The 14,363-nt window shown below is 31.6% G+C and overlaps 1 protein-coding gene and 4 long non-coding RNA genes across 6 annotated transcripts in view; 2 read left to right on the top strand and 3 right to left on the bottom strand.

Annotated features, from left to right (window-relative positions):
- Nucleotides 1–10,091, top strand: part of LOC107366825 (uncharacterized) — a 41,913-nt gene extending 31,822 nt beyond the window's left edge. Inside the window, exons 8-9 of the mRNA XM_015934465.3 lie at nucleotides 8,014–9,689; nucleotides 9,920–10,091. Of these exons, the coding sequence (XP_015789951.1) occupies nucleotides 8,014–9,165 (1,152 nt within the window). The 3' untranslated portion in view covers nucleotides 9,166–9,689; nucleotides 9,920–10,091. The remainder of the gene's footprint in view (nucleotides 1–8,013; nucleotides 9,690–9,919) is intronic.
- LOC149094050 (uncharacterized) lies at nucleotides 5,643–6,271 on the bottom strand. 2 transcript variants are annotated; one of them, XR_016199361.1, is made up of 3 exons: nucleotides 6,143–6,271; nucleotides 5,882–6,006; nucleotides 5,643–5,779 (listed from the first exon to the last, which is right to left on the bottom strand). It is a non-coding gene; the product is annotated as an uncharacterized LOC149094050 (long non-coding RNA). The 2 variants fall into 2 exon arrangements; XR_016199360.1 differs by lacking the exon at nucleotides 5,643–5,779 and having other exon boundaries at nucleotides 5,808–6,006.
- Nucleotides 6,451–8,018, bottom strand: LOC107366826 (uncharacterized). The gene is made up of 3 exons (XR_001569760.3): nucleotides 7,717–8,018; nucleotides 6,687–7,437; nucleotides 6,451–6,592 (listed from the first exon to the last, which is right to left on the bottom strand). It is a non-coding gene; the product is annotated as an uncharacterized LOC107366826 (long non-coding RNA).
- A 1,596-nt stretch (nucleotides 10,092–11,687) lies between the features above and the next one.
- On the top strand, nucleotides 11,688–12,201 carry LOC149094051 (uncharacterized). Its single transcript, XR_016199359.1, has 2 exons — nucleotides 11,688–11,893; nucleotides 11,979–12,201. It is a non-coding gene; the product is annotated as an uncharacterized LOC149094051 (long non-coding RNA).
- A 955-nt stretch (nucleotides 12,202–13,156) lies between these two features.
- LOC112539355 (uncharacterized) lies at nucleotides 13,157–14,358 on the bottom strand. Its single transcript, XR_003083175.2, has 2 exons — nucleotides 14,059–14,358; nucleotides 13,157–13,973 (listed from the first exon to the last, which is right to left on the bottom strand). It is a non-coding gene; the product is annotated as an uncharacterized LOC112539355 (long non-coding RNA).
- Between the last annotated feature and the right edge of the window lie 5 nt (nucleotides 14,359–14,363).

The following is a 14,363-nucleotide window of genomic DNA, read 5'->3' on the forward strand; positions in this document are numbered from 1 at the left end:
TGAAAAGTCATTTGCAAGTCATTTCACGAACTTTAGACAAAAAAGTGAAATGAGACGAAAAGTCAATTTTGTGTTTTATCAATTGCTAAGTATCTCAACCCTCTTCAATGTGATTGATTTCAAGTTATTAAATTGTTGTCAGTCAAGATACTGATCATCTAGTTAACATCTAATTATGCTCATTGCGATAACCTTAAAAAGTCAAGTGTTGGAAGCTAAATTTATGGACAGTTTTCACGAAGTTCGGAATCATTAATCATTAAATTAAATTTTCACTCGACATTATCCGAGTCAAGTTTCTCGGAAGAGTTGCTGGTTCGTGATCAAGATTGAAGAGTGAACATTCAGAATAGGTTGACCTCTAATACCATCAGGAGCGATTTCTGAAGTGACCTTGAGTCTGAAGGTGTATTTTCATGAAGCCGTCAAAATTGGAAATAGCTAAATGTTCATTTGTTGAGGCGACAAATTGAATGGCAAAAGACATTAAACTTGAATCGAGTCTAAAATGTTTTTGTCGTTTCTCAATTTTCATAGTTTCACATTTCAATCTGTTTTTATTTCATTGCCTCAATAAAATTTTTCAACTTGTTCATGCAACTTTGCATGCTTTCATCACCATCATCATTACTGTTATTATTATTAAACCTGCATCTCAATTTAATCGCATCTCATTGAACAAGTAAAGCAAAAGGATGCAGAAAAAAATGAGGGAAAATCAAACAATCGTAAGCAAACAGAAAGAGAAAGCAAAGAAAAAGAAAGAAACAATTTTCCATCATTTCTTGATAACTTCATTTCCATCAATATTGAAAGTTTCATCAACTGAATCACTTTTCAACCATTTCATGCTTTCATCAAATACACATTTTTTAGCTGTTCATTTCATCCTTTCCTCCACTCTGATTATCATCACTAAATTGAGCCCATAAATTTACCATATCTCAATTCACCTTTTCTGTTCACCCTGTTCATCATGCAGCATGGAGTGAACAGAGAAGCTAAAGAAAAAAGTCACTCCCTGTCAGTAACTCAACTATGATTATAATGATAACTCAAGTTCTTGGGAGTTACTTATAATATTCTCATTATCATGACTATTATATACTTTTTGCCTTCTATTATGGCAACCATTATTTTCCTTAAAGGTTACTTCGAAAAAAAAGTAAAAAAAAAGTTTCTCTTGATATACTTGCCATTATTGTTCTACAATTCTGTAATATTTTATGGTCACTTTGGTTCGTTATGCTTTAAAGGTGTAGATAATGTCTTTTTTGAAGAGAAAAATTCTTTTTACTTCAGAAATGGTTGAGATTATCTCATGCATATGATAATAAAAAAGTTCAGATAAGCTTCATTTCATTCTGTTATTACTTTGAGATTTCACCTTTTGTTGCCTTTTATTCAACTTTTCTCAGTTGGAACTTTTATCATTTTTCTTGTTTCGGTCAAAATTGTGAAATTTTAATATTCAAGACAAGAAGAAATGATGAAAATAATTTAATATGTTTGGTGGAAAAGGAAAAGGTTTGATGTTGATTATCATGATGAAATGTTGATGAAGATGAAAAAGATGATCAAAGATGGAAGCTGAAGGTTTACATGATTTAAATTGAACTTTTTTTATTTCTGATTGAATGTGAATTTTTTTTCTGTTAGACTTTTGCAAGAGATGAACAGGAATGATGATTAGGAGCATGAAGATGAACATGGCTGTGGAACAAGTTTCAAAACTTTTTTCAATGTTTCAAGCTCACTTTTTCATGGAATCATGTACTTTTTTATTCACTCGATTCTTTATCATTCCTGAAACAAGGTAAAGCTAGTCAACCTGATTTTTTCTTCTTTTTTTATTTGCCTTTTTTCTATTTTTTATTCAGTTACTCAGATACAGAAAAAAGGAAAAAAATCTGTTTTCAGAATTTTTATATATATTATACAATATATCTGCATGATTCATGAGGATACCAGATAAATCTGCTTCATTCTCATGTTACAGAATTTTTCTTTTTCTCCTACCTTTTGCTTCTTTTTTCCTTCTGCTTCTTGTTAATATCATTTCACATTTACATTCTCATGTTGAACATTTGAGTCAAACTTTTCAACTCTTTTTCACACCTTAACACCATTATCACTAAGAACACCTAAGCTCATCTACATGAATCTCTCAGCAAGGGAACACGATAAACATGATAAATAACACTTTCAAATTGTTTACATTTCATTGAAGCAAATGACTTAAAAAATCTACTTCTAACTTCCATTACTTGACCTGATAAAGTTACGATCTTAGGCAACCAGACTCACAACCATCAACCTAAGAGGTTAGGTTAGGTTAGGTTGAGCTTAACAGTAAGTCGGCCTCAAGTTAACCAGAGGTTAAACTCATCGTGTTATCGCTGTTTGAGTTGACTTTAGATTGAAGACTTGCTAGGAAATCATGAGATATTGACTTTTCCCTGGTTTTGATCAGTTGCAAGAACTAGTTTACTTCCTAGGAAAATATAAATATCAACGAATTTCAACTTGTTCCTCTTTTCCATGTTTGAGTTCTACATTGAAAAATTCACATTTTCCTCTTTTTTACTTTTCGATGCAAAATTTTTTTGAGATTGAAAGCTTGTAAAAATATTTTCAAGGCTGATGTTTGAGAGTATCAAAGAACGAACTGAATTTGATTCCGAATATTTATGAAATCAATAATCGACTTCTTTTCCATGTAAAAAGCTTTGCTCATTGAGAATGATTTTTCGATTGAAAACAAATTTTCTTTCAATTGTCCTTTATGCCGAGTCAATGTGAAGAGCAACGCAAATTTGACAAATTTTTCAACATAATGGGTCAGATTAAGTTAGATTGAGTTTGAAAAGTCGAGATTAGGTTACGCTAGGTTACGTTGGGTTAGCCTGAGGCTTTAGCCAGATGAATGTTTTTGCTGTGCAAGTGAACCAGAATAGTGTGATGATTGGATCAAAATGAATTGAAAATGATCCTTTTTTTCATCAACATTGTTGGTTAACTGTAAAGGTAAAACAAGTTTCCTGAAAAAAAGAAACACAGAAAAAAAACTTGAAGTTATTTACAAAATTCCCTGTAGCATTGCGAATGAAATTCATCTGTTGTACATGTTTCTTTTACTGTTATTTTCCACTGAATTTCTTTGTATAATACACATTTATCCATGAATCTGCTTTGCAATATTCAAGAACAAAATCTGTTGAACAAATCTTAATATTGAAATAAATTTTGTTTCATTGCATTCGTTTTCATTCAAAGTCAACCATTTTCATCCTCAGAGTTTTTGCTAATAAATAAAGATGAATACTTAATGTTGAACATTATTCATTTAATCTTGATAATCTTAGCAATTTTGTCCTCACAATTGTTAACAATTTATGATCAAAGTATATTCAGTAAAAGGTAAAAGTATAATTTTCCATTTGTTTTGTCATCTGTTCTCAGACTTTTTCATTACTTTCCCTGTCAACCCATTTTTATTATTATTATTGTCGTTAGTTTTGTTCATAAATTTTCAAAAGAAATATCATTCAAATGATTGTTATTGTTGAACCTTTTTTTTCATCTCATTTCTTAGCCTTTAGCATTGGAGGAAATAAAGAGTTGAAAAGGTTCACTTATAATTGAAGTTAATATTGATAATGTGTTTGCACATAGTAAATGGCAACCTTATCATGAGTTATTTTACCTGTAAGGTTAAAGAGAGGAAGCAAACATCATTTATAATTGATCTTAATAAGTGTAAAGATTTAAAAGTTGAAATCAAACCATAATTTTCCTGGTAACATCAATTGTGATCAAGATTTTGGGTTAAGATGTTGACTATCCTTTGACCTTATCCGAGCACTTGTCTCTCAGTAAACAGTGAAACTCATTAGGTTTGCCTGAGGATGAATAATAACTGGAATAATGAACAAGAATTGCTTCGATATTGCTGATTATTTGGCGAAAATAAATGAGAATTTATCTTTTCTTTCCTTTTCCTTATTTTTTTACTGTATCTATGGAGACTATCTTAAGTGCTCATTGGGATTGTTTGGTTGCGTTCAATGGTTATTCACTGTTTTTTTTTCATACCAATCATTACAATTAAGGCTTTATTTGTTGTTAGGCAAACAAATTTTTTCTCAATTCATTTGAGAATCAAATGAGAATAATATTAGCCTTTCAGATTGAAGGCTGATTGACAGTTTAGTTGTGTGTAATCAATCAACTCTTACAGGCTACTTTATGTACAGTCTAATAAGGGATGAATCAATGTGCATGTTACATGATTTATGAGATAATGATTATCAGTGTAAGGAAAGCATAAGCATGGCAAAGGAAAAGTAACCGTAAATTACAGAGGAACCATTTTTTTGACACATTTATGATTTTTCTTTCCATTTCATTTCAATGTTTCCCTGTTTCATGCATTGTTTATTGAAGGTGCGTTTTTTGTTGTAACAAACAACAAGCTTGTGTTTTGTTTTGGGTAAGACAATGTTGAAGGCAAACCTGTAAATGGACAAAAGACTATCAAATATATACCTCTAATAATTCATATTTTTGTATTTCCTTTACCGTTTCTTTGCGTTAATATTTCATGAATAATGTTTCTCCTTGTTATTGTTTTCACTTAACATGAACGTGAAAGGATAAAATGAATGGATATGAAAGTTTGAAATAAATGATCAAATTAAAGTTCAACTTATCTAAAGTTGAACTGCTTTCGCTTTTGTTTCTCTTTGGCCAATATTTGTAACAATTTGCTTCAATCTAATAAATTGTAAATCGTATGATTTGCCATTATTGGTGGAAATAAATAAATTACAAGAAAGTAGAAGCAAGAGAAAAAAAAGACTGTAGAATGTTTAAGGAGAACAAAAAGAAGACATGAAATGATGATGATGATGATGATTGCATTTGAAAAGGTAAGATTAAAGAAGGTAATTTTGATGGGGAGCAAAAAAATGCATCAGCTAATATGAAACAATCAAATTGATTTGATTTGTTTTTTGCTTCTACTCCAGAAACTATTATTTTCATTTGCTTATCATATTTCTTTGCTTCCTTATTTTGGGATTTGCTTGCCATCTTTTTCCATTGCTTGTTTCTTTTTCCTCGATTTATTATTTATTTTTAATACATCAATATTGGCTTGTCTTTCCCTTGCAGTTCACATTGTGCTCGATATTATTGACGCTTTACATCCTCTTGAACTTTCATCATTATCTAAATGTACAAACAGTGTGCAGAGTTTCTCTTTTTTTGTTGTTGTTCCTTGCCAGGGCTTGAGTCGGGTGCCACACCAAATGCTCACTCGTGTGGTAAACTTGACTTTTTATCAAAATTATTTTTCTGTCAAAACTCATCTTCATCACATCATGATGAATAAAAGTGAAACTTTTCTTCCTTCTCCTTCCTTCTTTAAGCTTTGTTGACTTGTTTCATTTTCAAACACCATTTTGTCAGCTCCATCTTCATCACTATCTCCTGTTTGCTTCTTCATCTTCTGCCATGTTTCTTCTCCTTCTTTCCTGACTTCTTGCACTTTATTGCTCTGACTTTGCCTCTTGCCAACTTGCCTCTTCATATCTTGACATTGCAACCCTCTGAAGGCTTGAAAACCATCAGCCTTTCATATTTTTACTCACAATTTCATTCAAGGGTCCATTTTTGACCCTACCTTTAGATGATCATGATACAGAGAGAGAAAGTCCCTTGTGTGTTGAAGAGCACATGAACACTTCCTTTTGTGTGTTTAATCTTTCGGAAAAAACTGGGATAAAAAGAGAGAGAGAGATAGGTAACAGAATATACAGAGTTTTGTTTTTCCTCAGTAAATAATACAGATGATAACTTTGATTTACGGCTTTTTTACTTTCATTTTCTTCCTTTTTCTCTTATTCTCCCTTTTTCCTTCGAAACTGTTTCCCTTTTTTTCCTTGCGTTTTTCATCATCTGTTTTCACTCTTGTCTTTTGTACATCATATCCATTGAAAATGGCTTATGGTGAAATCAGAACAAAATTATGACCATGGATTTCATTTGACACCGAAGCATGAAGCAAGGATAGAGAAAAAATATCGTCCATTATTTTCACCATTTTTTTACAATTGCTTTGCTTTCCATCTCTGTCTACCTTTTGATTCCTGACGTTTCCTGAAGAGCTTCATTCTGAGGTTGCCATTATTTGTTTCATCACTTTATTTCCATTTCGACTGTGTTCAGTTATCACTTTGAAATCACGCAATCACGATGGCAAACATGGTAAACCTTAATGATAATGACCACAACAATGAAGAGAGAGAAAAAATAGATTAAAGATAAAGAGATATCAGATATGGTAATAGAAAGAATAATGATGATAATGATGTCAATAGAATAAATTGGTTGTCTCTAAATTGATAAATAATTCAAGGTAAAATGACTTACCAGAGGAAATAAATGACCTGTCAAAACAATTGTCAAAATAATTGATTTTCATTTGAAAGAAACAATAATTTCAATTTCACTTGCATCCCTCCTCCTTTTAGGCCTTTTAGATTACCTTTCAGTAATATTGTAATCCAATTGCTGTCCAATTTGATGTCTGTGTAATAATAAATTAAAGCAAAAAAAACAATAAAGTCATTAGTATATGTAATGTTGAAAATTTATGGGCAATCTAAAAAATGTGGATTTACCATTTAGTGCATCATCTAGCCAATTAGTTAATTAATGCCAGTTTTTCATAATTCAACAATTGTATTTTGTTTTCATTTCAGTTTCAGCTTTGAACTACTTTTCTCTTCTCAGTAGATTCCAGTTTCAACTGTAATTGTGATAACTTGATGTTGAGCAATCTTGTTTGCTTTCCTACTATCCAGAGAGTCGGTGATTCATTGTACAGAATAATGATAACTTGTCCAAGTTTCTTTTGCAAAGTAATTCTTTCTGGGAATGGTTTTTCAAGAGAAATACGAAAACTGCAAATTCCATCTGTAATGCAGAATCATCTGTGACTTTATGATGAAAAGTAAAAGTTACATTTGATAACTTTCACTTTTTTGTCATCAACGTCATTATCATCAACAGTTGAAAAGGCTTGATCCTTTATTCTGGTTAACTTTTTTTGTTGTTCAAAACAACAGAGATGAAAACAACTGGGAGACATTTGCAGAATTTCAATTAGTTTTAAAGACAATTGTTGGCTGGAAATGGTTCAAATGAAAATAGATCAGCTTTTTTCGTTGCTTTTACCATCTCACATTTCAATCGTCTTAAACATCGATTCAAATCTCTCACGACACCAAGACAATCATCATCAACAATGGAAGCAGGTTTCTTCTAGAACTGGCTTTCTTTTTTCAATTTCACCATCAAATTGAGCCGAAATTTTGGTTCCACGTAACTAGTTTTTGTTTTGGCAAAGAATCACGCAAACCAAAGCGATCACTAGAATGTATAACAAAAAAAAAGAGGGAAAATAAGACAAATCAATAGTGAATTACTTTGCGCTTTACTGTCAACATAGATTAAAATTGATTAACTTTGTCTAGCATAAAAGTTATTATTTAATATTGTTAACGACTTTTTTTCTCACAATATTGCTATTAATTTTGTTTTCTTCAACAGTTTCAATATTAAATTTTCAAGTCTCATTTTTGTATCATATCCTTACATACAACCTTATTAACATCTAAATAATAGACTCATCATTATTTATCAACTTACCTCAATAGAGTAGATTCATTGCATTTTTTAATTGTACCAGGAGATTGATATTGATTTTCAGTTGATAATCAATATAAAAAACTTTAAGAGTTTATAAGATAATTAAATTCACCAGTTTCAAGTCATGACACGAAATCGATAGATTAATTGCGTGGAGAAACAAGATCCTTTGAGTAAAACGAATGTCTTTTCTTAATATAACCAAGATCTTTGAGTAACTCTTGCTTTTTGCACAATCCATTCACCAATGGAAACATTAAAATTAATTTACTTTTCTTGTATTCCTTGAATATTCAGATCAATTTCCGATTTGTTCGTGAACAGAGGTGCGGTCCTGAAGAAGTTATAACACAAGCATCTCAATTGCAAGGCAGTATAATATTTCCTTTCCAAAAGGCAAGATTGAGTCAGCCCGTCACAATGGCTCGAAAAATGTCCACAAGTAAAAGATCAAATAATCAAACGAGATTGCCAGCCATATCACAACCATTTACATTTGGTCAGAATGGATTATCTTCGTCGTCCTTCACAAACGATAACCATTTCTGGGTTTCATCGGAATGGCCTTTGTTTTGCAAATGGAGAGTCCATGTTGTACCAGACATGGACTTGACTTTCAATGTGAAGAATCTTGACTTGCCTTCCGATTGCTCAAATAACTTTCTTTTGATTAAAGACATTCCTTTGTGTGGTTACAATCAGCCAATTCATTCTGAATACACTGCCTCAAAAATTTTCAACCATCACCACCATTCACATCACTCACATCATCATCATAGCCATGGTCACCACCAGTCATCAAGCTCATCAGCCTCAGCATCTGATTCCGCATCGAATCATCATCATCAACCGCAACATTATTCATTAAATTATGGTCCAAATGCCAATTTACCAAGTCACTCAATGACAGCTACAACAAATCCAAAACATGGTCCACAACAGGCTAACATAATAATGAGACGAGAAGAAATACCAAGTTACATAAATGGCTATCCAATATCGGGTTACTCACTTTTTACAGATAAAACGGTCACCAAAATTGTGGACATTTACTTGAGCTCCAATGATCCTGAAGCAACGTCCTTCCAACTCTACTGGACTCAATTGAAATTATTACCTGAAACAGTTGACTCAACTGAACTTTTGGTTTCAGTTTCATCAGACTGTGATTTCTTTTGTAAATCATCACGCTCCTGTCTTCGGTCAAGCCTGGTTTGCAATGGATTCCCAAATTGTCCGCTCACAACAACTCCAGATGGTTCACCTGTTCCGGCAGAAGATGAATCGGAGGATCTTTGTTCCAAACCATCTCTTCTTTACTCACTGGTATCAAATCGATTTGTTTTAATTGGTCTATCCTTGCTAATTCTAATTGTCCTTCTCCTTCTTACCATTACAATTACTCGCCGAATCATGGTTAAATATCGTCGCAAAAATGATTCCTTCTGACAATTACCTAACCGACCGTTGCCATTACCATGTGATTATGATAATCGCCATGGATACTATGGTTACCATGGGCAATATGACGTAAATCGACAACAAAATCAATCACAAACTCAACAACTTTATTATTCAATTGATGGTTCAACGGGTCAATCAACACTTTCTCACATGGACACTACCAACAATGATGATGTTTACAACTAAATACTGGTCTCTTACATTTTCAATCAACCCAAATTTGATTGAAAACTGTCTCAACTGCCTTCAACCTTGATTTGCCTTCGTATAATCATTAATCTGACCAATTTGTACAAATTATAAATGTCTTTTTTTATACTAAACTGTGTAAATATTTTCTATGGATATAATTAATTGTACATACATATTTATTCAAAAAATGATGCTTATTAATTGTTGTAAAACAAAACAGTTTCACCTCTAAACGACACTAATTTTACCGCCAAAACCAAACCAACTCATACGGCCAATCCAATTTTCCATGAACAAAGTCAAACCAAAATTTAAAGGTAAATATTTCTCGATTCAAATTGAATTTCTATTCAGACTGGAAATTGTCTAAAACAATATTGAGTTGTAAGACATACAATCGATTATAGTTTTTTGGTTTTTCAAAAAAAGCCATTTCAATACAATTTCCAGTCTGTGACTGTTTCAATACAAATCTTTTACTCTTATTTATGATGTTAATTTTTCTTTTTCTTTTTATTCCATGTTATTATCCCTGTCATTGGGTTAGGATCTCATTATTCAGTTTGCCCCTTCTAAGGAAACCTAAAGTAAAATACTAAGCCAATTCTGGTCTTACCTCGGAAGCATATCAAGATGGCCACCACCAGAAATTATGGGTCTCAACAACTGTTAACATTGTTTTCAAGTGAATCAATAAAAACAATTGTATCAAAATCAAAGTCTATTTTTCAATTTATTTCCAACCGCCGAGTCGCACCTAAATTACCAGGATAATGTTGATTGAGGATCAAGTTAAAGTCTAGTGAGATTAAAGTCACTAAAAATATCCAGCTTATCGATGAATCGGTGTTTGTTGATTGCTTAGACAAAGTAAACCTCTCTGTGTTTCAATCATCACCACAAGCATGTTATAAGGAAGCAAGAAATAATCAAAGTAAATTACTAAAGGGTGTCTGTATTAAAGTGTCTTGAGCACCAAAACTTGAATGGGCCTTATTGGGTCCAGATAAAAAACCCAACAACAAATAGAAACCATTTTAGATAAAAAATAGCCTCAACACCATCTTTAGAAATTAAAATCAATTAAACATTTGAAAAATGAAAAGATTTTGTAAGAAATTAAAAATTTGATATTTGAATTTTTAAATGTTTAATTGATTTTAATTTCTAAAGATGGTGTTGAGGCTATTTTTTATCTAAAATGGTTTCTATTTGTTGTTGGGTTTTTTATCTGGACCCAATAAGGCTCATTCAAGTTTTGGTGCTCAAGACACTTTAATACAGACACCCTTTATTCTCAAATTGATTGTACCATGATGCTGACACAAGCAATTCACATTTATTGTGAATACAATTGCATAAAAAAGGTAAAAAAAGGAAACAGAGTAATACAATTAACAACTGAAATGGTTCAACTCAACGTAAAAAAGGAGAACGAAAAGACTGGATGATGGATTAATTTTCATTGGTTTAATGAGAAAATTTAATCAACCATAAATTGCAAAGTAATTTTAATGAAAACAACTCGGTGAACTCGAGATATAACATGGTGGAAAAAACAACTCTTGAAAATGAGAATCAACAAAATGAATGGAAACTCGAGCAAAAAAAAACAGTTTAACCTTTTTTTTGTTTTTATTAACACTTTTATAACGTACATTAGTGTTGAAAAACTGAAGTCTGAATTAATCAATTTAATGAAAATAGCAAATGTAAATACTGAATGTAACATTAATCAATATTTTAATCAAATCTGTAAATATGAATAAAAAGTCCATCATTCATTATGAATCTCACAGCCTAAAGGATAATCTTAATCACAGAAATTCATCAGTTACTTGATCCGTAAACATGGAAATTATTTCAGGCCTCAATGAATGTCCATCTGTAATGAAAGATTCACCGATTAATTATTTTGGATAATGAGCAAATATGTTCATCGGTAAAGGTTGACTTTTATCATGAAAATATCTTGATTTCCTAAATGTATTAGCTACAAATTTTAAATTAAGTCTCGAGGGTTCAAAGGTAAATTAATATATCAGGATATTTGGACCTTTTCCAGTTGATAGTCATGTTGACGAACATTAATAATTGGTTGTTATAATCATATTTTTGTACTTTTGTAATTTACTTGTTAATTGTGCTGTGAAATGGAAATGAAAAAAAATGTTGAACCAGAATTGAATGTTAACATGGTCAATGGTAATAAGGAATTTTAAATCTCATGAGGTAAATATTGAAAATTGGATTCTGTAATTTGGTTAAGTATATAAAAGCTAATTTGCTTCTTCAAATTTCTTCAGTTGTTTGGTTGATTCTGTTCAAGTTAACTGATAGTTTATTTCTCATCTAGTCCAACATTTTGTCAACTATGAAGTTAACCGGTGTTTTAATTTTCGTGTGTTTACTGGTTAACCTGGTTTACTCTCAGGTAACATTCACCAAAGACTGGAAACCCGGTGGTAAACGGAGTAATGTTCAGTGTCGATTGGTTCCAGTTGCAGCTTCACTTTCAAAGGTAAGTTACAATTTCAATCTTTCTCTGATTACTTGAAATTAAAATGGTTCTTTGTTTTTTATTGGCCTTTTTTGTCTCCTTTAAGGACGCTGATCGTTTGAAAAGTGGCTTAGGTAATGTTGATGATGATCGACGTAAGCTCACTGAAAATGAATATGTTTCATGGTGAATCAATTTAATGTTGCTCCAAAACCTGTCAAGATAAACCTTATAAATGTATTAAATGTTTGTTTGTTTCTCCAGTTAATTCTTACACCAAAAGCGATGATCACAGATTATAATTGAATAAATATTACATTTGAAATTCACTTCAGCCTTTTGTGTGTTCATTTAACTTCGCTCGTTTTCTTGATACAAAAGTTCAAGTTTACGTTTTGATGGCGCGGCAACTTATCAATTGATAGTTGATCCATTGCTTGATCTTATAATTACAATTAATAAAATCAAAATATTAGGGTGTTCGATAATGCTTTGACCTAAGGTAGTTTCTCTGAATTCTGATAAAAATTAACATTTTGGCATGATTCATCGTACTTAATAACAAATATCTACTGAGTTTGGTCAGCATCGATCAACATTTAGTCGAGTTATAAGGTCAAATTGCGTTTTGAATTCGATTTACGGCTGAATACTAGTAACTCAAAGGTCAAATATGACCTGCCTGTATTGAGAATCGGCTTATTGTGCAAAAATATGAAATCTCCAAGCAATCAGCTATGTAATGAGGTGTAAAAAGTCCGATTGTATCTGAAGGTCAGTTGTTTGTGGTCATTTTGCGAATGCGTTACTTAAAATCGATAATTTCTATTTGAGTGGCCGTAAAAATCAAATGACAATGCTGGCTTTCAAAATTTCTAATGCTAAACATTCCTCATGATCTGACCTTTGAAATCATAAAATATTTTAGCCTTTAATCAGCGATTCTAGCCTGTGAAATCTGCTAATAAGATTTATCCATCAAGATTTGTGTTTAGCAAGCAAAGGAGTTTGATGAAGGTAAAGATGTTGAATAGAAAATTTTTGCGAAGAATTTACGATTCTGCAATGTCACTTTCAAATTCAATGAATGTAACCCTGCTGATTAATTTAACACGCTTAAACTTCATAAACTACGCGAATGGCGCGTTTTTTCATCAATAAAAGAGAAAAAGGCTGAAATTTAGGTACTTTTCAGAGTCAATCTAAAAAATAGGCATGCCGACGAAATTTTTGAAAATCCTTTTAGATAGTCTCTATATACTACCCAAGGAAGTGATTAAACTCTTTAGTTCGAAAAAATAATTTATTTTTCATACTGAGGTCAACACATTATCGAACACCCTAATATAAACCTATTTCTCTGATGAATGTTTTCATTTATTAAAGATGTAACTGTTGATCTGTTATTTTCAAACTAATGAATCTTCAATTTTCATTAATTTACCTTTTAAATTTGAAAGCTGATTTTCAACTTCAAAGACAAGAGTAACATAATGCTTATTTTGGTCAAAAATTTCCTGTGAATTTTATAATCGACAAGTTCATTTGTAACGGAAAGTTATTGATGCTGTTTGAAGTTCAATTGAAGTTCTGGTCAATTGTTTCTAATTGCCTTTTCCAATAGAGTTTTGAGATCCAGATTTGTTTCTGAAAAGCCTGTATTTAGTGACTATTAACTCATTAATTTGGCTCCATTTTTTGGTTGCCTTTGTAGTTAAAGGAAAAAAAACTAGATAACTTGATTGAGACTTCCACTGAGTTAGGTACTTTCCTAGTAAAATCATCGGGACAGGGAAACTATTTACTTTCAAGCTCAATTTTTGTGATTGATGTTTCAATTGGAACATGAAAATTCATTTTTTTCAGCTTAGATATCATCCATTTACTCCAATGAAAGCCAGGTTAAAGGGCAAAAGGCACCATTTATCCCAATGGGTTTACATCCAAGAGACTAAAACACCAACAGTTAATAAAAAATTTAGCATCTTTCTAATTCATCAATTTGACAGAGCAACAGCCAGCTAGATGCAGCAGAAATATGAAAATAACCAGCAGATTAATCATTGTACACTGAAATGATAGTTGTATTTTAACTTCAATCCTGCAAAGAGAAGAAACAAAAAAAGCAGAAAATAATTTCCAGGTTTAACAGGTTGATAGGAAAGCAAAGATGATCTTTAACTCACCATGTTTCAGGGTGGAGATGTGTTTCCTTCTGAGTAATGATGGTGAACCTTGAAAAGATTGTTAATAGCAAAGAAACTTTGAGATGATAAATTAAACATAATGAAATAGACTAAAGTGAAGAGTGAAATGAAGACCAAGTAAATCAAAATAACGCGACTCTTGAAGTAAAGTGATAAACCAACAGTTATTTTTCCAATTAAATAACAATACGCCTACATGATGGCGCCAGTTGCTTGACTTGAGTTGATTGTTTTAATCTGATTGAGTTAGTGTTGAGTTATTGAGAGGCAAAAATGATTCAACT

The sequence above is a fragment of the Tetranychus urticae genome, chromosome 2, assembly GCF_039701765.1.
Source record: "Tetranychus urticae isolate SD_2017Ah chromosome 2, NJAU_TeUrti_SD_1.0, whole genome shotgun sequence".
NCBI lineage: Eukaryota > Metazoa > Arthropoda > Arachnida > Trombidiformes > Tetranychidae > Tetranychus > Tetranychus urticae.